At 31.7% G+C, this 25,760-nt stretch overlaps 2 protein-coding genes across 6 annotated transcripts in view; one reads left to right on the top strand and one right to left on the bottom strand.

Annotated features, from left to right (window-relative positions):
• The window catches only part of LOC128683011 (gamma-aminobutyric acid receptor subunit beta-like), a 39,748-nt gene extending 30,776 nt beyond the window's left edge, over positions 1-8,972 (top strand). For 3 of the 5 annotated variants that reach the window (XM_053768142.2, XM_053768141.2, XM_053768147.2), the window contains 3 exons: positions 224-402; positions 1,412-1,585; positions 1,760-8,972. In XM_053768142.2, coding sequence (XP_053624117.1) covers positions 224-402; positions 1,412-1,585; positions 1,760-1,924 — 518 coding nt within the window. In that variant the 3' untranslated portion in view covers positions 1,925-8,972. The remainder of the gene's footprint in view (positions 1-223; positions 403-1,411; positions 1,586-1,759) is intronic. The other 2 variants (XM_053768146.2, XM_053768145.2) reach the window with 2 other exon arrangements.
• Positions 8,973-15,801: 6,829 nt separating this feature from the next.
• Aplip1 (APPL-interacting protein 1) lies at positions 15,802-24,899 on the bottom strand. Its single transcript, XM_053768478.2, has 8 exons — positions 24,657-24,899; positions 24,267-24,505; positions 20,807-21,052; positions 20,092-20,298; positions 19,557-19,674; positions 19,192-19,354; positions 18,773-18,954; positions 15,802-18,478 (listed from the first exon to the last, which is right to left on the bottom strand). Exons 1-8 carry the CDS (start codon positions 24,869-24,871, stop codon positions 18,406-18,408), a joined length of 1,443 nt encoding a protein of 480 aa, XP_053624453.1. The 5' UTR covers positions 24,872-24,899; the 3' UTR covers positions 15,802-18,405.
• Positions 24,900-25,760: the final 861 nt, after the last annotated feature.

Raw genomic sequence — 25,760 nt, 5'->3', positions numbered from 1 at the left:
AACTGGGCCCGGGTTGAATGACATAAACTGTAACTCACAGCTCTATTCCGTTGGCCAGTAAATCCATGTGATACTTTTCGTCAAATAATGGTTGTCAATGCACTTATTATATTAAATGACACTGTATTAATCGCCAACTAAGCGATGTTTGTTCGATTCTTTATGTGTGCTTTGCGAAAATATCGAAAATCGATGTGTTCTTGAAAAGTTATAATTTTTTCAGAATATGCAACTGTTGGTTATATGGCTAAAAGGATACAAATGAGAAAACAAAGATTTACTGCGGTCCAGAAAATGGCTGCTGAGAAGAAAATTGTGATAGACCCATCAGGTTCCTCAGAACCACTGCCGCCTCCGAGAACAAGCACACTGAACAGACCAATACCGCCTAGCAGATCATCAGTAAGATACATTTATGTTTAACTATATTATAGTCATACATAAATATGGAAATATGATTTTCAAGAGGTTATTTGGTTATATCAATCTAAAATAGTTAAGTAAAAAAATTCAATGTAAATATTTAACATTACAAGACGATAAAGAAGTGTAAAATAATTTTATACTTCCTAATTTTATACTTAAATCCTTAAATAATTTTCATTATTTTTAATAAACCGTCTAGAAGTATATAGTATAATAAAGCAAATACATACTAACTTTAGCTTTGTATTAGTGTAAGCCGTAGTCAGAAAGAACGACGAATACACAAAAATTATAGGATGAAAACCTAAGAATAAAAGTAAAAAAACCCTACGGCTAAACTCGTCGGTTTCCGGTGGTTAAAATTGGCCACAAAAATGGCCAGGTATTTTCTCATATTTTCCTGTCGCAAACAAAGTTTCACCAGTTGAAACTAGATTCACGTTTTGTGTTTTTTTCCTTCAGTTTCTATTGACATCAATTTCGCAATTTGAATAGTCGTTTACTAAATTTCTATTCTATCAAAAGTTTTACTTGCATTTCGTATACTGTTTGTTTCAAATACAGTTTTGTCGAATAATTTTATTGCAAATTCATGAATATTTCTCCAAAGAAACAATTACAAAGCGACTTAAAAAAGCTATGAGTATTTAAGTATAGATAGTGAATAATATTTAAAAAAGTGAAAATTAACAACACTAAACAATTGAAAAATATACTTTTATTTTATAACATACGTTTAATAGGTATACGTGTTTCAAAAACATGTATCATTATTGATGGTAAAGGACCGTTAAATTCTTTAATTATTGTCGAAATTATTTTATACAGAAAACAGTTTTTTGTTCATGTTACAGAAAAATCCATTGGTTTAATTTAATACAAAAATATATGTTCTGAAAGAAACAATTTTTACGAGAGATTTTCTCAGAGCTTTCAATATAAGGCTATAAATTGATGATAATAATAATAATGATACGGTTTTCAGCAAAATATACATTTTATGAAACAGGAAGTACGGTACAAGGCTCACGACCCCAAAGCTTACTCAAAGGGCGGGACATTGGAAAATACTATCAATGGATCCCGTGGAGCCCCGCCCGCCCCCGCGCCGCAAACAGACGAAGAGGCCCCTCCCGCACACCTCCTACATGCGTCAAAGGTAAGTCATATTAACTCCCTCTGACTTGCGAATTGTATCTATACGAGTATGTTTTAGCTCAGCGAATTACAAATTATGCGAAGCGAAATTGTAAAGCGAATTTCAAAGTAAATGTTTCTGCTTTTTACAATGCAATGTAATAATCGTCAAAATCAAGTTAAAACATATTTTCAGGGTATCAACAAACTACTGGGCACTACGCCTTCGGACATCGACAAATACTCGCGCATCGTGTTTCCCGTGTGTTTCGTCTGCTTTAACCTAATGTATTGGATCATCTACCTTCACGTGTCAGACGTGGTCGCTGACGACCTGGTCTTACTTGGCGAGGAAAACTAAATCTGGTTATAAATCGATATCAATACTTATTGTATTGGCACTTACTAAATTTAACAAATTAGGGTGCTCATCATCAACCCTCCATACCTTTGGTAAAGTGCTTTTTATCTAGAAAATTGTAATCCTATAGCACTCTACCGAAATAGTAATCACATTATAAATATAGAGTAATTATATCGTAAGTGGCACTGTACATCTTGAAGTACATTTCGATGGTTAGCAACTTGAACAGTTCAAATATATGTCAATATTTACAATAATTTACTAATGTACCATATATTTGGTAATTTTAGAAGTGTATTCTTCTTTATATGCATTTAAATATTATTGTTTCATTTAAATTGAAGTAGTTTTGTTTTAACGAATCTACCAAGATAATAATAGCACTGTTTGATGTTGTAGAGTAAAAAACATCTGATAGAATTACATCCTGCTTGACAGGGACATTTGTGAATGTAGAATAGAGGAGAACTATGACTTATTGAAACATCTACACGAGGATCTTCTTATGGAATTAAAATAGCTGAGTAATTCAAATTAATAACTATTTGAAATAAATATGATCATAGGTGATCATGAAGATCATTATGTATTTACTCTATACTTAAGACCATTGTAGTCCCTAAAAATAGTGCCTCTTCTTATTGTCTGGATATGATAATATCTGCTTAGGTTTCCGTCAAAATATATGTTTAAAAATGTCATCGACGGGATATGAAGGGGACATGGATTTATATTGACGTGACGTTTATTTAAGGTGAAATGTAAATATTTATACATATACCTATATTTATACGATTAGGATATTAAAAACAATTGCTCTAGTTTTTTAAAAAAATGTTATTCGGTTCAATTTGACAAAATAAACACCGGTAATACACTTCAATATTAAAATCTAGTGCACAGAACACTTTTTCTATGTAGCATAAATTTACATACTATATCAAAATATATCTACGAAAATTTATGAGATAAGACATAAAACCGGCTGTTACCACAATGCACGTGGTCTGGACTTTTTGTTTGTAGAAATATAAGGGAAATGGACATGGACTTAAAATGAAAAAATAATACGAATGTCGCCCAGAAAATAAGTTAAATTTGTATTAATACTGAGTAATTTGTATTAATAATGAATGCATATTTTTCGATGAACAATCGACGCGAAGCGCTATTATGAAACATTGAATAAGCTGCGTCGATTCCTTCGGAGTAAAAAGAGCGGAAGGTTGAGGTCAGGTGTTTAGCGAGGAGGCCGGATTACAGTCAGGGCGCGAGATGTTGTACGGAACCGTGTTACATGAGATTTGAAGCCTCATTGGTGTTCTTTACTGCAATATATCTTAGTCACATCCATCATTCACATTGTACATATAAAACAAATTCAATTAATTTTCTGGACAACTTATCGTACTGTGTTAAATTAATAAAAATGGTAAGGTAGATAACAAAATCCTTGGTAAATATAGAAAGGTCAATAATAAATGTACTTGTATTTAATACGATATCTATAACTAGTTAGTAAGTGCAATAAAATAAGTCTTGGACAGTTAAATTAGTGGCAATGATGTATGAGTCGTAGGTTTACTACTAGCGCTGTGACTATTATGATTTTACCAATAGCATAAGACTGTTATAAGCTGTCATTCCATCTGTTTTTTTACAGTTCACGGGTAATTAAGGTGACCAATTTTCAAAGTACTGTTTTTATATGAATCGTCATTCATGATTTTTAATGGAACAACTTTTTTTTTAATATTAAATATATTTTTAAAGGGGAACGATAGATACATAGTATGTCGATTGGGTTGCAGAGGAATCTATCAGCTGTTCCTATATTGTACAAACTAATATTTCCTCTCAATCAAAAACGTTCCCTTACTTCATCATAACGCTCTTGCCTCACATATCATTTCTTTTCATTTTAATAAAATAAAAATATACTGTTCTCTAAGTAAGCTCCTAATATCTGACTACATTAAAATATATTTTTATACCACTATCCAATGAGGTTGTACCTATGTTTAGTTTGTATGTTTTTGTATAAATTTGCTCAACGTTATTTAAAGGAATTGGGATTGCGATTGAAAAGACGTCTAGGAATTGTAAGTAATAGGCTAGGTAGGCGTATCTTATAATTTTTATTTTCTCCTTTTTATACACAGGACTGTATTTAAAATAATACAAACGTTTGGATTAATTTAATGTGTAGTAAGTTAAAAAAATCTGGTTTATGAATCTATCTAAATTATTTTGAAACTTCCACGAAGACTGAGTCAGTATTTATTCGTGTTTTTCTATACTGGCAATTCATGCAGCTGATTAGTTTCCTAGATAACATGATACGATCAAGTTTCATATCGTCGGATCTGGATTTGTGAACCCGATATGTTGAAGGTAGGTCAAATTATTCTCAGGCAAATAGGCTATCTATTTTTGTCTCCTAATATTGGTTGAATGTGCAGTCACATGCTAACGTTAAGTCATAGCTAAGTTACATGGTGACTATCATTATCAAAAAGACTAGTATCTAACCCGTGAGGGATAAATAAAGTGATATCGAATCTTTTAAAGGGATTTTCCACGTAATTGATAAAAACGTGATACTGTATCTTTTATAAGGGATTTATAATGTATCCCAATAATATTATTACATTAATTATATTCCCTATGAACTACTTATTTCATCAAAGAATAAACAAGTATGCCAATAAACTATTAATATTTGATGCGTTAAATCGGGTCTGGCACCGGAGTGGCATTCAAAGATTATGATTTTTATTATGGATTTCGAAGCAAAACGATAAAGGGTGTGATCATATTTTTCAGGTTTGTTATTATGCGAGTCACATTCATGATATAGTCCAAATGGGCCGCATGCCTGAACTTACAGACGCCGACTTCTACGCTGTAGTTGTTGTGGAGAACAAATTAAAATAACTGTATAATGTACTACCTATTTTTAATTGCGTTACGTTCTCTAAAGAAATAATAGTGTTTTACGACGGTAACACTAATTAAAGTAATTATATATATGTGTAAATCAGACCTGCCTATTAATATGTCAAATAGCAGAACTTTCACGACGAATATGAGCTTATAATGTTATCATACATTTCAGGTAATATTTTAAGTGTATTTTCGCCGGGTTTAATATCGGAATGAATGTAAAATACGCAAGAAAGCTATACTTTTAAACCTGGGCTCAATAATTATACACATATTATTCAGTCAAGATGAACCAAAATGAAACATATTCTCATTTCCGCTTGCTCAGATATTTTCAACCACCTGTTTGAAAGCTTGGAAGCGTCGGTGATACTCGTATTTGTATAAATTGAGATGGCAAATCAGGGATTGGGCCGATTCCTATGTGACATAATAATTCGATAAATTACAAAGCTTACTCGGCCTTAAAACTCGTGATATGGTTGTATTGACGACACAGGAGGCTAGCTCTTTGGAGCTGAGGAAGTACTGGTCTGGATCAGAGAGTAGGATTATTCAGTATTGGTTATGATGTCATTATTAGATGAATACAAGCCTTTGCTAATTTAAGCTCTTTTACAGACCGACAGCTAATCCTATTAAGTATACTAAGTTATTCATTAGTTACATAGAACAAAAATAAGGAAATTGGTTAATCATAAATTATTGACTGTTGAAACACTATCCTTACAAAGCCTTTTCAATCATACAAATCAATAAAACACAGGTTATCTATTCAAATACATTTGTATTTTATTAAAACATGTTAAGTTTGTACTCTATAGAAGTATAATTACTGTTATCTACGATTAGTTGTAACAATCATCCAAAAATGATAAGTTAATTAAAAGTTAATTTTAATGTTAATTAGAGACACTTCAAAGAAACATGAATTAATGAATGTAAATTTTGGAAAGGATAATTGTATAAGAAGAGAATTCGCATTATATTGCACCTAGATAGTAAGAAAGTAGCGTAGAATAGCGAAGGAAGGAACGGGCAATACGCATTTACTCACGATATTGTGTTGTGATTGTGACTTTTGGTCATTTAATGATTTTTTTTGGATCGAACGCATCTGAAATTTAAATTTTAGAGCATGAGGTCTCACGAATTTCAACGAATTTATTCGATGTGAAAGTGATATGATATTTTATGCGAGACGCTAAATGCGAATTGCCCGCTAACTTTGCACGCGAAACCAAATTCTAAATCACATTTAAATAAAATCTAGTAATATTAATTATATTGTGAAATAAAATCCATTTAGATAAAAGTAAGACACTTTATTAGAAAAAGAATCAGACGAATTCCATGATATTATTTTTAAATGAAGTACAATACTCGTAGTTTACACAAATTTAATAAATTGAGTTATCGAGATCCTAATACAATTTATTAGAGCGTATTTATTAATAGAAATTACAAGTATTTGTATATGTCATGCCATTTAAATATTGTAAAAGTAAAATACAAAAATTATTTTGCTACATGTTTGATATTAGGTCTGCAATAAGCACGTGCGTTTAACATTAATAGGTAGATCCTATGTCCCAATAGGGGAGATAATACGGAGAGCCTTGATAAATCATCTCATAATACAGACAAAATAAATAAAAACAAAATTCAAATATAAAGTTAAATATTTTGTCAAAGTAGGTGTTCAAAGAAATCTTCAATATGTGTTTATTTGGAATTTAGTCTAGTCAGAAAATTTTCAAAATGCTTTCGATGACTAAGTGCCAAATTAATTATTTAAGTAGGTACCTATCTATGACTTTTTTATTAATATTGTTTCTAATGTAGCGCGGTATAAAATTCTTAAAAGACTTTTTAAATTTAACGTCAATTCTTTATAAATGTGTTTGTATTTAAATATTTTTTTAAATTTAAACTGTGTTTGTCTTCAGTACCTGATAGACGTATGTTTTCGTGACTTTGGTTTTTAGTATCACAAAATGATTCACATAATACAGCTTACAGCTTACTTACAGTAGTAGCTTATGCAACTTGGTTTTGTTGTTTATACTAGCTGTGGCCCCTAGCAACTGATGCGTTTGTCATACAAACTCTGTTTCATATCTCATGGGGTTGAAATTAAAAAAGTAACGTGTAGTCGAATTATTAAAATCGCTACTGTGGTTTTTCTATGAAAACGTAAAAAACAGACTTTCGCTTTTATAATGTTAGTATGGAAGAATGGATATATCAGATAAAAAAAATCCTATTAGAGATCTTAGTCTCTTCTAGTCATTTTTGTTAACTTGCTCCTAATAACTGTCCCTGTAAATTCGTAACTTACAAAATATAACTAATTTCAGTATTTCTTTCCACAATTAAGTGGATAGAACACATGTATTTATCTATCGTAAGTGTTTGATCTCATTATCATGTAAGATTCCGAATCCCCCGAACTCATTTAGACAAGTATTTAATTATCTCATAATAATCATTAAAACTCTGAAACGGAAAAAACGGTGCAAGAAGTACAAATCGTTGAACATTATAGTTATTACAGAAAAATAATTTATATAGAAAAAAGTTTTTAAATTTGTTATAAGCTCATGAATATAATAAATTATTTCCAAAATATTCTGTAAAACTAATTGAATATTGTTTTTTTAAATCTATTTTGTCAAATGTATAATGTATGTAGGTACCAATTTGTGAGTTACGTAATTTTACTAAACAATAATCAAAATGCAAAATAAAAATGTTTAGAAAATCAAAACATTGAAACTTGAACTTCTTAGTAACTACACGAGTTTACACCGTCCGTATCACTGAAGGTACCTATAAAACACTTGTGTGTATCATTTCTGCGTAATCTATACAAAAATAAATCTTAAATGTCTTTATTGGTTGTATCGGTTTGAGATGTGCTGTTTTCAGAGCATCGAGCTTTGTGTATCCTTCGCAATATTTTACCCTTAGCAATAAAATATTCTAAAATTACTTTCTCCTATAATTTTGAGACTGACTGTGAATTGATGTTTCAATTTAATAATTTTTAGGTGTTATAGACTTTATACCAATGTATGTTATGAGAAGTTCGTTTTGTTAATGCGATGTAAACGAGTATATTTACGTTAAATGTACTTCTCCAATTTTCCTTCATGCAAAACTGAATTTTATGTATCTGTGTGTTAATGATGTTGCTCAAACTAAAGAACTTTAACAGTAGTTACATTGAACGAAATTTAGTTCTGTGATCCAATAAATTATATGATCTGTATAATTGTGGTTTCAATTTTTGATTTAGTAATACTCGTATAGCCTTCTTTTTTACGAGTTTTTCTTTAAAGTCATTCTATTAATAAAACTTCAGGTCTTCAAATTTTATTTCATTAATTCAAACAAAAAAATAAATTTGTATGATAATTAGTAATAGTATTGACCAGAACATCGTGAGGACACCTGCACACTGGGTGGCAGTTAAAGTTAACTAACGCATGCGATCACTTGCCACTAGAGGTCGGTAGGTAGACGTAAAAATCATGTCAAATGCCTTTAGGCGACTTAAAAATCTGACACCAGTGTTAGCAGTGACACATATGAAAACGAAGTGTAGAAACTTGTACAGACATGAAATTAATTAGAACAATTATTTAAAACAATTAGAGTAATTAATTTGAACTTTGTTATAAAGTTCCAATATAATACGATAAGTAGCTTTCACGTCAAATTACAACTGTCGTCTGACAAACGAAAGCTCATTTGAAAATTTAGTGCAACTTTGCCGGTGAAATTAATTTCCACAAACTCGATTCTGCTCGAACAGGTGGTTGGGCGAACAAATTAGTTCCTAGAAGCTTTCCAGCTTTACTTACAGGCGTTTGATAGTACACAGAATTTCTCGATGACATTTTTCAGCTGCTTTCTTGTGGCTTTTTTATACACTTAACGATAAATATTTACTGTTTTTCCATCGATTGGATCTCGTAATGTAATGTAGATATGATTTCGTTCATGATTTTTAGTATTATTATGGAGGTAAGTAATAAAGTTTTATTTGTTATTATTTTTGTTAACTAGAATGGCCTTTGTTTAAATAAGTTATATAAAATGTTTCTAGTATAGAGATTAATGCTAATCTTTTTGCTTTATTTCATGACTACACTTTAACAAAGTTAGTAGTTTTTTGTTTTTATCTCTAAAAAAATAATTAATGGATTTTTGTTAAATTTTAACACTGGCATAAAAGAACTATGTGTTGGTAGACCTGGACTCTAAATAAAAAAATAACTTGAAAATCGGTGATTGTTTCATGACTTTAGAGCAACTGATCGAGTATGCTATTGTAAACACTGGTGTCAGATTTTATAATATTTACAACTATCTACTTTCCTACTGACCTGTAATCGCATACACCGAGCTACAAGAGTTCATAAAGCTTTGTTGTTTTAAAAAATATATTCTTTTGAAAAAAGAACCCTAAAAAGTAAACTTTTAGTTTTAAAAAGTTTCGCCGCTCTCATTTCTCATGGAATTATTCCACACAATTGCGTAATTGGCTGTGGTAACGAGATGGAAACGTTTCAATCAGACCCATTTAACCACCTTTCATTTTAAATGTACACGTTCATTTTTATTTATAAAAATATTTCAATTCGAAGTTGTTTCCTCAATAAAATTGTTTTGTATTTGTTTTATTTTGATCCGATCGAACTTTGAAGAATAAAAATATCAAAGATCAGGGAAAATTTCAACTTTCTTGTTTTACGATCTTTCATTGAGAAAGAATAAGCCTTTATTACTTGGGGAATCAAAGGATTTTTTTTTACAAAACATTTGTACAAAGTTTGTTGGAGTGAAATGGAATCCCGACCTACGGTAACCATAACCGTCAGCATTCGAATATGATTGGCACAATATTCAACGAAAGTTATAATCACAATGTATTTTTAACTGATGTATTTTTTTAACCGAAACCGTAAATATAGATAAACACACATTTCTTAAAAATACTTTAAAATGAAATAATTTAATCGCTCGAGACGCTCCTTAGTTTTTGGATTTATTTAGATTGAATCAAAGAACAAGTTAGAAGATTTAGTTAGATAGCCATAGATATCAATTACATTCCTATTTGTTATCAAGTGAATTGAAGCTGACACAGTATGCACTAAAACATCATTAGGTGTATGCAATCGACCCGTGTTCCCGGTAGCATTTGGGGCGGTGACGCCGCGAAGCCTAGGGCTAGGACAAAAAAGATTTAAAATCTGGAAAAATATGGCTGTGAATTTAATACAAGCCGCCTGCCTGGCGTCAACCCTCCTTGAGAATGCTATCATTTCCTATCAGCTGTCAAAGCTCCCTTTCGTCTTGTAAGACAACCACGAGAAAATTTGTCATAGTCATTTTCTAGGTCGGAACCAGAGGCACATGATAATTATCCTATTAATTGAAATTGGTATAAAATTATAGATTAGCCCCGCGCGAGGTTCCATAATAAGTTTGTCAAACACCGAGATGGTTACAACCACTCGGTCGGTCACTATACAGTAGGTAGTGATTGGTAATATAACGAAATATTAGTCTTGGTTGTGGTTATTATGAAACTCTTTTTCTATTAAGAAAAAAAAATAAAAAGAAAAAAGGTTTATTTTGATTCGCCTACTTCAAACGCCCAAATAAAAGTTAGTCCCCAATTAAAAGTAGATAAAATATAATTGCCATTCACAATGATTCACCAAAACGTTTTTGTGTATTTAAAATACTGAGAAATCGTGAAAAGACTTTAGCTAAATTGATTTTAAGATATTAAAAGGAATTTGAATTGAGGTACGGGAAAGGAAAGATAAATATCGCTTAAGCGTTTCGGGTTGAAAATGCCTTGAAGCAAAATCCCTTTGAAAAAGTAAAGAAAATATTTGCGTTCTCGTTCTAAATTATAAGATGCGAAATAGGAATTTGCTATCATAACCACTAAAGTCTAAATATAGTTTAGTTATTAATAGACGTAATTTTACGAATCCTAAGCTGGAACGCACGAGTATTAATTAATGAAATATTTAAAAATTACTAAAAATACTTGTAAAATAACCAGGTTTGTAGAAAATCTACTAACCCTGAACTCTACTACAGCGAAAGAAACAGGTAATGTGTTCCAATGAATATTTTCATGAAGAAAAATATTTTCATGCAAAATTGTATACTTATGTAAATGATTGGCTCGGTCGCGTAATATATGAATACCTACTGAACGTATTATAACCCGGTGTACAGGATATTTTTAAAGCAGCTAGTACTTATACATGAAATAGTTTTGACGTGTGTGATTGGGAATATGTAGTTCATTGAATCGTAAAAAGTCGTGGACGTGATATCAATATACATCAGGTATTAGTGATAATATCTTATCCTATATACTGAATAGAAAATTATATAAATTCAGTAAAAGTAACAATGTAGTGCAAAGGGCTATGGAAGTTACAATACAAGATGGGGTTAGCAATGGAGATACGACGTCAAAAGTTCCAAGTGTGGTCGATAGATCAATGGAAATGGGTAGAAAAAACGACGGAAGATGGACTAAAGATGTCCGTGTTATCACACGATCTTTAGAATGGAAAACAGAGCGTTGAATAATTAAGACTGATAAGTCGACAATGTAAAGGAAATAGCTGGTGTGGCGAAAATCGACGTCGACGGAAGAAGGCCTATACCCAGTAGTGGGTCACTAATAATGATAAAATTTGTAATGTTACTAAAATTCACTATTAGAAAATAATTATATTCTCATTCATAACCTTATGAAATATAAATATAAAAAAATTAACAGATAAAGGTCAGGTCGCTTATAGGTGTAAAATTCATGGCCCGTATGAAGGATAAATTTAGTATTAACAGCAATAAGAACGTTACGAAATGTTAGGAGTTTGTAACTTTGAGAATTAAATATTTCAAATGAAATATAAAAGTGTCAGTGACGTTTTAACGTATTTAAAATGTTTTGATAGTTCTTGCAATAGATGCATCACGTTCTTCATCTCCGCTTTTAAAAACTTTGTAAAACTTTTTTCACTAGAAACATAAAGGCGCTACCTAACGATATCTTTACTATGTTGAATTTTGATTGTTCTTGTATTGTATATACTTGTATCATGTTCAAAAATGTCATTTTAAAAAGTTTTATTCTCTGTTTAAAAACTTTACAAAACTTTTTTCACTAAAATCTAAAGGCGCTGCCTAATGACCTCTTTAAAATGTTGAATTTTGATAGTTCTTACATTGAATGCTGTTCAAAATTATATCTATTTAATAAAAACTACACAGGTTTAAAACTTTAAAGTTTTACCCCGATTCATAAACTTTACAAAACTTTTTTCACTAGAAACTGCAGGCACATCCTACCGAATATGTCTATTTAAAAATTTTTACTCCGGTTGAAAAATTTTCCAAAACTTTTTTTACTAGAAACTACAAGCGCTAAATACCTAATAACATCTTTGAAGTATTTAATATTGATTGTTCTTGCATTATTTGCATCATGTTCAAAGTTTTAAAAGAGTTTTACTACGGTTCAAAAACTTTACAAAACTTTTTTCATTAGAAACTGCAGGCGCTTCATAACGATATCTATAAAATGTATAATCCTTATAGACACTGTACCTATGCTTCATGTTAAAAAATATGTCTATTTAAAAACTTTTACTCCGTTTGAAAAACTTTCCAGGTTGAAAAACTTTAAAACTTTATTGTATAACAAACTACAAGCGCTAAATACCTAATGACATCTTTAAAATGTTGAATTTTTATAGTTTTGAATTGTATGCATCATGTTCAAAAATATGTCTATTCCAAATAGTTTTACTCCTGTTTAAAAAGTTTATAAAACTTTTTCACTCGAGACTACAGGCGCTATCTAACGTTACGTTACGTAAAATAAGGATGGTTTGTTTTCAGCTGTAAATTGTTTACTTTGGAAAATTGAAAATAGATGGCGTTGTAGACAATTTTTCCATGTGAGGTCACTTTGTGCTCACAAGTTCCACCGTTACATTTAGATCGTGAATTAATATTTATAGAAAAATTAATAAATAAAATACAACAGGTAATTTTTCTACACTATATTAAAGATTTTATTGCATAACCTTATAGTTTTCTATTAAATAACATTGTCATAATTTGCGACAACTGTGTCAAATTGATATAATTCTTTCTAATTAAATTGCACTACAAGTTGATGTACCTAATGTTATTTTAGTTTTTGCTAATAAATAAAGGAAATCGATAAAAATATCATGGTGGCGCTAGTGTGCGTATCCAGTGTTATCAAATGTTAGTCAAACATGTAAAAATGCTTTCGGTCTCAAGTCATCGTGAAAGCTCCCCCTTCAGTATTTTCTTTTATATTCCCTATGTACCTACCCTAACTAGGGTAAACATCAGACCTAGCATTTTTACCACCGGCCACCGGGATGTCGGCTAGTTCGCCAAACTTGGCGATTTCGACGTTAATTGCTGGTTTTACTTTATGGTAAAAAAATCTTCACATACATTACGCAATGTGTCTACGTTCTTTCACCTCGGCATCTGTCTGAGGTCGCCTAGTGTATATCCGGCAAGAAATTAAAACAAGTCGAAACTTTAAATGATTTCAAGAAGATTTATAAGAAAAGTAGTAATATAAATACTCATATTCGTATGGTTTTTAAATTTTTACGCTCAAACTTTTGTGGTATACCCGGCTATCGTATAGGATCAACAACAACACAACAACAAGTGTGTCTTACGTTAATAAAATTGGACGAAAACGATAAAGATCTTTAGTAAGAAGAAATGAGTCATCTAACTAATAGAACGTACATCGACAATATAAACTTCAGCCAAAAATACATCTCTGGAATCGAATCGAAGAACTTTGGAAAAACAATTCATCGCTTGCAACAGGTTGCCATATATTATCGCTTGTAACCAATTTATTTAAATTGGTTACAAGCGATTTACTTATAATTACCACCTGTATATAAATTGGACACGTGTTAACCAATAAATCAAACCAAGTTACAAACAAAATTATAATAATTATTATCAGAGGTTCTAGAGCTAATCAAAAATATTGATCTTGGGTAAAATAATGTTTGAAATAAAATTCATATTGATCAGTCCCACATAATATTTTATTTAATGCCTTATGCGCTATATGTCGATAATGCTATACAATTACTGGAAAAATAAATAGTATATTTAGATTTTTTCACAGCTCTGTTTAGCTTTGTTGACTACAATTCTGCTTCTGTGGTGGTTAATATTAATTATAATATTAAGTATTTACAAGTAGTTACATTTGCCTAGATAGAATAATACTTTTAAAATGTTGCATTTTTGCATTAAGTTTTTTTAAAGCTACGCTATACTAATGTAATCATTGAGGAATAAATTATGTATCATAAAGCAACATTGTTATATACATAAAATATGTCGATGATACTATCTAAGCAAACTATTTTCATAGGACACATTCAAGTTACAATGAAACAAATAAGTCAAACATTTTGCAAATGATGTCCAATTCGTGCGAAGTGCTTCCAAACTGAAAATAATAAATCTATAAAAAAATGAAACTAAGGAGTGTAGTTAAAGTACTTCAAAATTGTTACTTTTTGAAATAGGTAGTAATAATGAAGAGGTACTTTGAAATAAGTAATAGGTGCCGGCTATGTCGCCTTTTGTTGCTAGCAAATGTTTGCTTCACATTAAAATAGTAAAAAAAGAAATAAGCCCAAGTAATTGTTTTATTGAAAAAAAAAGGAAACTTATGACGGCGAGATGTACAAATTCTGGCTGGAAATCTATTTTCATAATAATTATTTTGATTAAGACTTTCAAATAAGAATTGCTACTAAGTTATGACATAAAGAAATTTAGCAATAGCGCTTTTTAAGCACTGAGTATACCAATTACAAGTGTGATTCCTAATTCGTGCTTCTACAGGTAGTCTAAGATATTTACGCACTTAGCAGTAAATCACCCACTTTAACCCATGTTATTGTATTTTTTCCTTTTATAAATTCAACAGCACATTCAAGACCATTTACATATTTTACCTTTCAAATTAAAGTGATTAATTATTGTAATAATAAGATAAAATAAAATCCAATGGTCGAATAAGTACGTTAAAAATGAATCAAATAATAAAATCAAGCATAAGGATACGAAATGAAAATTAAATTAAAAAATAAAACTTTTTCGTAGAAATAGTTTTAGTATAGATTTTTGTTGAGTTTATAAAAAATAATGTATTTTATATACTCTAAAATTTTTTACCCATGATTGGTATAAGTAAATTATTTCATCGCAAAATGAATGTGATTTTCATATGTGAATTGAGAAAGTAGTTAAACGAACTGAAAGTGGGCGTAGATACTATGGCTACGGAGATTTGTTCAAACATGAGTGAAAAATTCAAAACTCTTACAATTGATTTCTATTTCTTGTTCACGGATACATCCCGCTTTGCAGCTAAACCACATTTCGGGCTTCAGCCATAAGTAAATAAACAAATATAATTCCGATGTAAGTATCATGAAGAAAAAAAAGATTAGCGGTTAGCTTTATAAATCTATTTACCTATTATTAAAGTGAGGTGACCTTATTATAAATTGGAATTATCTACCTATTTATTTGAAGTTATATTGGTAGTTAAAATTATATTTTCAAATTACTTAAGTATGAAATTATTCCCATAAATTCAGGCCTTATTTTTACACCATTTCATTACGTATTATCAGTGCTTGCATCAATATATCACATAGTAGTATGTCGATTTAAATATATTTATTTGATCACTACTCCGAGATTTGATTGCATTCAGACCATCGAGGGTATGATGAATTTGTTTTTTTTTTAATTGCACCCATTACCAATATATTATAATTATAATTGGTACTCCTGTACTCCTTTATGAACGACCATCGATATATGTATGTTATAGTAATACCGAAGGAAAATTCTAAAAAAATCTTATTCGTCTCCACAGGCGGTATTACAACCTCATTAGGTCATGGAAATTAAAAGTCTTGATAATTACATTGGTAGTACTACATTACAACCTATACCAAAAACTGCATCTTTTATCACAGTAATTGAGATTTTTGTCCAGTAAATCATTATACAAGTAGCGTACAGAATGTTGCTGCACTCGTTTCATGATCACAGGCATGTCAACCACACTAATATCATTTTAATTAAGTAGTAGCTAGCCTTTATTATTATTTATAAAATGAGTTAGTAGGTATGCCCATATAATAGTCGACTCAATAGATAATATATAAAATATTTAGTAAAAGCCTACAATATTCAACAATATAAACAAGTCAAGATTAATAATGACCATTAAGAATAGTTTGGATGTGATTTGAAATAGATAATATATATTATATATATAAGCCAATGGTTCCTAATAGTGACGATTCTTAAGTATGTTCTTATGACCATATTTCGCTTATTTATTAACGAAGAAAATATATTTTATCTCACTTTAAAGTACTTATTATCGTTATTATAATACCTAATCCATAAGGATCAGATGATTGAGAGATCAATAGATTTTTTTTGACATTAGGCTTTCTGCTATAATTATTAATCTAACCATAACAGTAAATAATTTAATGTGGTTTAACTACATTTGAAATAGGCTAGGTATGTCAATGCGGCCGACAACGAGCTTGAAGATCGCGTTTATGTACTGAAATGACGCGCCCCACTCCGGCAATTCACAATTTTTTTTTTATGTCCAAAGTGAGGCGCGTCATTGATGAGCTATAACTTAACAGTCACTAAGTCAAATATTCATATAAAAAATTACACATTTTTTTTTGAAGAATACCTATTACGGAAATAGATGGTCAGTTTATTGTCGTAGTATAATGGTGAAAAAACAAAAACAAAAATATTAACTTTTCAAATCTATGTTTTTCAAGATTTAGGTACCTTTCATGATTTTACGTATATACGTAAAATTATATCAAATAAGGAGGGCGGAGGGCTTTTTTCAAGAATGTCACCTTAAGTTTACATTTACTCAGAAAAAGGCAGGTTCGCAATTTTTTTTATTCATGTTTTGTTATATAACAAAACTTAACTCACTCAATATGCCCACTGTATGCGAAAATGGTTTTCTGTTTAATTTTCAAAAGCCAATTAATTTGATAAAATACCTATGAATATTTTAAGAACATGTTTAGAGGAGAGGAAATTTAGAGGTTTAAACCGCTCAAGGTTTCATATAAAATGCGAATCTCCGTTTAAAAAGAAATTACATACTTGGTAAAGTATAATTGTGTCATAAAAGTTAACGAATTCCGTTTTTGCATACACAAATTGTAGTATTTTAAATGAAAAATAAGTTTCTAAAATATTACTATGACATAAATTGTTAAAAACTTAGGAATACCTAGTAACACGAGGGAAAAATATTTAGACACTTTATATAAAGGTGAAGGCCTTCAAGAACATGACAAAGAATAAGAAGAGTCAATAGAAGAAGACAATGTAGGACCTTCCACGAGACGAATTCGACAAAGCCCTAAACAATAAAAAATTGAAAAGCAGCCAGGACATAACCGTATTAATATATAAATTATAAAATATGCACTTTATGATCTTATTTGTGATGTACTATTTGAATTTACTCGACAGGATTTATACCAAAAAATTTATAAACCACACAAACAATAACATTACCGAAGAAACTAACAAGATACCTTGAAATGTGAAGAAGTTTAAAAAATCACGCCTCAAAAATTCTAATCTAAATAACACAAAACAGAATGAAACCAATAGCAGAACGTTACATCAGTGAAGATCAGTAGGGATTTAGAGAAGAAAAAAAAAATACAAACAGACAGAAAAGAAGACGCAGAAGTATTTGACCTAGTAAATGAAAAAGTTAAGCTGAGGCATGGGAAAATGTTTGACCACCTTGTACGATATGATAATCTGATTAAAGACCTAATAAAAGGTAAAATAAAAGCGAAAAGAGGAAAGAAAAGCCAAGAAGGGCTTTTATGGACCAAATAAAAGAGGGAACAAAATTGATGTCGATACAGAGAGGCCAAAACAATGGCTAAGGATAGAGAGAGAAGGTAAGAACTCCACCGACGAGAACGATGTTTAGAAATGTTAAATGAATGAAAAAATGCACTTATATATGGGACCTGAAACTACGCAGCTCCTGTGTCGCCCCTATCCTGATAGATAAGATTTACTGTTCTATTGCTACTGTCCATCCCATGCCCTTGGGAACGATTTGGCTATTTTTCTCGTCAGTATATTTGTTCAAACGGTCTACTTACTAGGTACTTACTTTCTAAGTATTATTCCAAACGGTTACATATAAGTACGTCTTTTGTGTTTGATTTGAGACAGATTTTTCAGAAAGAACTAGTAAATACAATATTATTAGACTTAGTGACTGCTTAAGTATCTAGCTCTTAAATTATAATAGATGTATATTAAGCTTACTGTAGTGTTTCATTGCTGTCTTATTCTATGTAGATATCTTCAATTGGATATGCCGTTTCTATGAATTTTTGATAAAACCTCTGGAATGCTCTCCTGAAAGAAATGAAATAAAAAATATTAAGATGGTTTTACATATATTATATTAGTTAGCTTATAAATTTATAATAAACTGAACGTAGGTAATTTTAATTTGGTCTTTCATTAAAATAGTTTCCTCATTGATAGACATTTAGATATTCAAGTCATATTTCTTGTAGACTATGATTTTACAAGCAAATACATAATTGTGCCACTTTATTAAGATTACGAAATTTTATTGTAATAAATACCTACATTTGCTATTGCGGGGACTTTCTTTCAAATAGAATTTGTTGTAATTTAACTTACCCTACGGCTTCTGCCACAGGTCTAGTCGACTCCTGGCCTCGGAAGACATGGCACGCAAATCTTTGCAACGTTGGGTGCTTGGTGATGAAGCCCAGGTAGCGATGGTCTCGGGGGTGGAACGCACAGAACGATACATTCTTCAGGGAGTAGAAATAATCAATACAAGGGCCGCTTCTGGTCCTCTGCAAAAAGTCAAAGTGTCAAATAACGTAATTATAAACTAATTTCAGAAGAGTTTACTATAAAGGCAAAGGTATCAAGGAAAAGGCACAGAGTTAAAGAAACGATAGGTAATTTGAATGTTTAAGTAAGATTCAGTATTGGACATGTCCAACATGGGAAAGAGAAAGAAGAAATAATATTGTATTCATTTAATGTATAATATATAATTTATTAATATAAATCATAAAAGCACTTACATCTGGTTTGGATCGGTCCACCATACGTAATCCTTGATCTGACACTTCCAAGATACACGGCTGTAAACGAGGTTCTCCACTACATTCACCAACAATCTTCTTAACTGCCTGACAGACCACGCCGGTCCCTTTATGTGCTAAGGTCTCCACTGAACCCATATATCTAGGTACCAAGGAATTTTGCATTTACTAAGCCATCCCATACTAGTTGAAGTATGCGAAGTATTAGTAAAATCAAAATGCTTTTGCACTTTTAATGATGTAAATGTCCAAATGTGAAAAAACCAATGTGCGATTAAATTTTGAGTAAAAGTAGTTTTCGGTAAAAATGCTTAAAACTAAAATATATCAAAAAAATTTCATACCCCAATAAGTATCTCTCCCGCTTCACTTTGGTGTTTGCAGGGTCGAAATCATTGTAGTCCATGTCGACTGCGTAAGCTGATGGAAAAATTCCCTGTTGACCAGTTCTCAGGTTCACTCCTGAAATAAGTTTATTAGAAGATTATTAAATACACACAAAAAATATATAATTATATATTCCCTTTCACCTTTTCTTGTTAAAATATCTTTTTAAGTTTTACTGTTTATAGAAATTCTACGTCTATGCTAGCACCATTTCCTTAGTTATAGTTTTTCTGAAAACAAAAGACAATCGTCTTGAAAACACCGGAGCATAATGTAGATACAACGTCCTGCGTCATCGCAACGCAGCACGACTGAGCAATGCATGGCTCAAAGAAATAATTTTAGAGACTGGGCCAGCCTGCACAATAATTAGCGCAATCTCCAGTAGTATTTGTTCAGTTTTCTTTATGAATTACAATAAATCGCCAAGTTATGGTAGCGCTAGTGGACGCTTAATAGTGTACCAATTTTTTTAAGAACATCAAAACTAACCTTCACACCATAAATCATCTGCCTCTTTTTGAACATAAATGGGGTCTCCAATCTCCACCTCGATCTCATCATGATGTCGGGGATTGAATTTGTGTAGGCCTCTGTGCGTGGCTTCGAGCATTTCTAGTTGGCTGTGCGGAACTGTGGTCATGTTCCCAGCGAAGTTGATGCCGCTGATGCTGCAGGTGGAAGATGGAGACACTGGACCTGAAAACCAAAAGTGGTTTTAGTTTGTAACATTTACAATATCCTAAGAAGTATCTAGTATTACTGTTCCTTGTATTTTTTTTAATAAAGGTAAACCGCACTTGGTCATGGTCTTTTTGCATATCAGCTGCCAAGGAATGAATCACTCAGTCACCTCGTACATCCACGGGAGTCCGATAAGTTGTGACCACTTTCCGCAAATGTCTACCATAAATAACCAGTGTCATTGAAATTAAGTTGCATGTATATTCCTCATTTTAATGTTAATTTTCCAGAGATCGTCCTAAGTATAATTAACCATAAGTAAATATAACATATTATAAACATAAGTCAGTGTTGTAAGTATTGTGTCTGTCTGTATGAAAGCGATAAACTTAAAAACTATCGAACGGATTTCCTCAATAGTTAGTGTAGATTCCAGAGTAAGTTTTAATATATATTTATTTTATATTTAAGCCGGGACGGGCCGCTAGTAATAGTATATATATAGGCGTCATCGAGCGCTTACCATTTTGTTGCAAAGGTGTCGGCGATAAACTTTTGGGGCCTGTATCGATTGGTGAATGTGCTGTACTGTGTCCGCTGTCGACATCCCCGAGGCTTTGCAGTCTCTCCGAGTCGGGACTGGAGTCCTCGTCGAGAAGATAGCCGCATTTCAGAACGAGGAGCGGCCGCCCTTGGCATCCTGGCCTCACCAGGACCCCAGCCAATTCGTCAGCTAACGAAGCTGGCTGACCACAAGTGAGTACTGTAGCTAGAATAAAAAAGAAAGAAAAAATATATATCAATCTGTTCCCATTTATTTATATTTTGAATGGTTTTTGTCATATTAGATAAGTTGAAATATATTTTTATACTATCTTATTAAGATGGCGCTCCCTGCTCACTAGCGCCACCATTTTTATCAATCTATTTTAAGTAATAGCAAATAATAAAACAAATACAACAGGAGATTATACTACACTAGGTAAAGGATTTTATTAGATATACTTACAGTTTTCCAATAAAGAAAATAAAGCCACAATTTACGCTATGAATTTTGATGACCACCGTTTTCGTTTTAGTAAAGTGTAGCAACTGTGTCCAATAAAAAACTAAGTATACTACAATATTCAGAAAATACTACAATATTCAGAAAATTGTAATATTCTTATAAAATCAATTATCTATAATCTCTTGCGGTATTTATTTCATTTTTCCGAATAAGAGTCCTTTCACAATTGATGGCCAACGGGATCTTGCTTCTGCTGTATCGATTTCACTTTCAATTAAAATATAAATACATATCTTATTTTTTAGTTATTGTGATGGATAAAACGAAATTCTACAATGGATTGTTCAACAACATTGTAGGGTATGTCTGATAAGCAAGTTTTCCGGTGATTATAATAATGCTGAATTGTCGGAGTTGATTGAATTTTAGTAACATGATCGCAATAATGTTAAAAGATAGCTATTTCTTTTCAATTTATTTAGTATATTTAAATTATTATTTCGAATGTTTCAGTCTAGGAGCCAAAAAGTCGCGCGTGGAAACTGCGAAAGGGCTCTTAATTAAAAGAAATTGATAAGACTTTGTCTATAGTCTTCTACTACTAACGATAAAGATTTACTATTTTTATAGGATACTAAAATTGCTACTGATACATTAGCACTGTTGTTCATAAAAAAGTAAAAGTATACTATAGCATATTTGGTTTAGTTCTGTCATTCTCAATTGTTGTATTTTAGAACGCGACAGCATGGATTTCATAAGTACTACGAAGTAGCTACTTATTCCATGTGCGATAGTGATAAAACCTACTTTAGCTTTATTATACTTTATTTTTTATGAAAAAACAGGGCATAGCAACATGGGTCTTCCGTGTCGGAACAGAAGATCCGTGCAACTGTGCTGCAGGGTTGGTTCTTGTTTAAATTTTAGTAAGGGAACTTGTTTATAAACTCCCTTTTTAAAGATTTTGAAGCCTCTTTGTATCGATACGTCAATGTCAATTTACTTAAGCATCTGTCAATTTCCAAAGCAGCGTTTTCCCACCTTTTTGTATATTTATTCCTGAGCTAATCTGGTGTAGCTAATACTATCTTTTCTATCAATATTAATGTTTAAACTGTCTAAATAAGGTCGTCTATTAACACGTTATATAAATAAATGGAAATAAATAAAGTGGGCAACTTTTTATAATTCTAAATAAGAATGGATCATTTATTTATCTTTTATTTCTAATTAGGTTTATTTATTATGATATCAATCAGGTTTAGTTTATATTTCAGATACACACTATACAGCACAATCCCAGGATGTCACGGACCACGTAGAGCCATGCCCGGTTGTGGGGACCCACCTCTGTCGATTTTTATTAATTGTATGGTCGATAGTAAAGACACGTCATGGACCGCTGTTCATGACATGACATTGTCTTTGTCGATCAAACATTTACCCTGCAGGCAGGCTGTTACGGATAGTTTCATGAAGAAGCGAGTTAAATTCGAGAGGTTACCACGAAATTTAATATTCGCCACCGGCGCACAGTCCACAGCCACAGAAGTAGGGAATCGGAATAGACGCTAAGCATCGTAAAATTAAGTCTTCGTAGCTACATTACCACAAGCACACAGCGCATCTTGCGTATCTACTAACCGCAACTGGATAAAACCGGCTAACACGTGCTTGACCAGGATTCATTGAAAATTGAAGAATTTTGAATTGTTTTTAGTAGATTAAAGTAAAAAAAGTACACAAAGAATATTCGAAATTGATCTAATAATTATATTGTTATTTTTTTATTTAAATTTCCTTTGCTACTAAAATAGGTAACAATTTCGGACGCTCCTACGGAAGCTTAGTCTCTGTTCCGATTCCCTATTCCTAGGTCACAGGAGGCTGTTTACGGCCTGCATCTGAGGGGCTACTAATAAAAATATAAGACTTAGCACGTCATTGCGCCCACACGTTGCCAAGCGAACACGATTTGGGATTTGGGAAAAAGAGAGCATGTGTTAATGTTAGTAATGTGCTACCTACGTGTTTGTGTTTCGTTTCAATCTTCTATTGCCCCCACATTATAAGGGCAGCGGGGTGAAGCTGGGGTTTTGTCATTAGACTCAACAGCCCTCAGATAAAATGGCAAACACGTGATTTAATCGATCGCGATATCTCGCTTGTACATAGATTCTATATCTATGTATAAGCAATACTAAACCCAGTGATCACAGTTTGAATGATTCGAAAGTAAACTAAAAAGCCATTTCCAAAAACTTCATCTTTTCAAGGTGTCAGATTTTATTCAAGTTGCAAAAAGGTATTTATTATTATTATCAATGTCATTTCCATACACAGAATCGTTAATCATACTAGTACCCGACCTACTATATACTCGTACTACGGACCCGCGCGCGGGGCCCTTTTTAAATCTATGCCCACAGACTACTGACCCCTCCGATCGCGCATGCGCCATTCAAAGCTTATTATTTGACATTGACAAATCTATTTGGCATGCGCGGAGACGAAATCGTAAGAATCAAAATGATGGATATTGTTATTCAAACATCCCAACAGTAATAGCCTTTATACTGATTATGTCAATAAATATAAAAATAAATTAAATAGTTCTAACACTTTCGCCGTTATATGTCATTTGATTTAATTTATTAATTAAATATAAGAATAAAAACATCTGAAGTGTCAGCAAAAGTGTTATCGATTTACCCATAAAGCATTCAAACTTACAAATAAAAAATGTGAAAAAAAAATTAAATAAGTGATTAATATATTTGTTTATGAAGTACATTATAATTCAGTTGATTGGATGATAGTGACAAAAGTATGGTTCGTTCGCTGTGGCCAAAACAGATGCTTAAATATTTTTTTTTTGTCATCGCAGTTGCGCAAAACACATAGGTATTAATGAGCAGACAATAAATTATTTGAAATTATTCTTTCTTTAAATACAACATGTAATACTTACATTTTTTGTTTTTTGGTATTTCTGGTAACTTTCTCCTTCTTCGTTCTCCATTTGCAAAGGATAAGTGTCGAGGACTCCTGTGTATCTCTGTTAAGTCGGGCTGGGGAGGTGATGATACGACATCCTCTGCCACGGGCGCAGGGGGTTCACTGTCAGTAATGCATCCCCTGTCTTCTTCAGGGGATCCCTCGCTTTTGGATGACGGCGACTCATCATCCAACCCCACATTTGGCACTAATCTAAACAACACATTCATCACATTTTATATTATTCGGTTAAAAAGGTGTATAAAATTCTAAAGACATCACGTGACAATTTATAATATTTATAATGACTATTAAAGTCTTCCCCGAAAGTTGTGGATCTGAAATATATTGCATTTGTACTTACGAATAGAATGGCGTTGGTGCCTTTATGTGTTGTGGTAATCTATCGAATACACGGCGAAATTCTTCAAACTCGCTATCGGCCATATCGTTATACACCTGATTATAAAAAGAACGATCCGCATGCGCGACTGTGCGAACCTGCTTGTATTGAACGAACTCCAGGGGTGGCAATAGTTGCGTGCGTTGCGCGCAGACGTAAATGGGTTGCGCGCGCATTTCACCGTCCTTCTAGTGCGCATGCCCAAACTATTCTCACCCCAGTTTCACCCCTTGCAAAACGGTGCATCATCGGAAAACCCGTCAATGTCGTTGGCCTTCAATGGGATGACTTACGTCAAACTTTTGTAAACATTAAACTTTCTAATATATGCAGTTGGTCGTTTTTAACCTACTTCAATTAAAGAATAGGTTCTCAATCGCAGTTTTTATTTTTATTTTTACAAACATTGATTGTCTATAATGTTTACTTGTGATATTATATTGTTTAAAAAAAATTGTATCTTCAAATTTAACTGGTCTATAACAGTCTTAAACAAACATCAATATCTCTGTAGTTAAGTAAAAAATAGATCCTAGATGTTTCAATAAAAAAATGTTATGATAGTATAAAATTCATTTATTCAAACCATTTCACATACATGTTAAAATATTACAAAATAAAACATAAACATAACAGTGGCATATATTCGTCATGGTTTTCAGAAGAACAAAAAGCTGATGGACTTTTTATTTCAAATTTTTTTATGGTGACAACTTAATGTAATAGATTCGTAATTTGAAATTTTAGTAACCTAAATATTTTCAAAGTTGAGTGAGGATAGAAGACTGTAGATTTTGTAGACAGTGTAGAGAACGTAGACAATTTATTAGTGTATCTAGATTGTTGTAGAAATTGTAGATCAGTATTTAATTACGAGAAAGATATTAGACGAATCCATTTGTTAAATATTTAGTTAATTATTTTATGTAATCATTAGTATCCGAACATCATAGTGAAGACACTGGATAAAATATAATCTAAGAAAATCCCGAAAATTAAGTGTGCAGATGTGATAGTAAACCATAATGTAAATTATTATTATTTATCATGATCAAAATAATCATC

The sequence above is a fragment of the Plodia interpunctella genome, chromosome Z (assembly GCF_027563975.2).
Source record: "Plodia interpunctella isolate USDA-ARS_2022_Savannah chromosome Z, ilPloInte3.2, whole genome shotgun sequence".
In the NCBI taxonomy this organism is placed as follows: Eukaryota; Metazoa; Arthropoda; class Insecta; order Lepidoptera; family Pyralidae; genus Plodia; species Plodia interpunctella.
Note: the sequence above shows the minus strand (reverse complement) of the source record. Positions and strands in the feature narration are given on the sequence as shown.

Excerpts from the sequence above, each read along its gene's own strand:
- Aplip1 (XM_053768478.2), bottom strand. The coding sequence starts at position 24,871 with ATGCGCGCGCAACCCATTTACGTCTGCGCGCAACGCACGCAACTATTG. Across the intron at positions 24,506-24,656 it reads GCACCAACGCCATTCTATTC|ATTAGTGCCAAATGTGGGGT; the intron begins GTAAGTACAAAT and ends TGTGTTGTTTAG. Across the intron at positions 21,053-24,266 it reads AATACCAAAAAACAAAAAAT|CTACAGTACTCACTTGTGGT; the intron begins GTAAGTATTACA and ends TTTTTATTCTAG.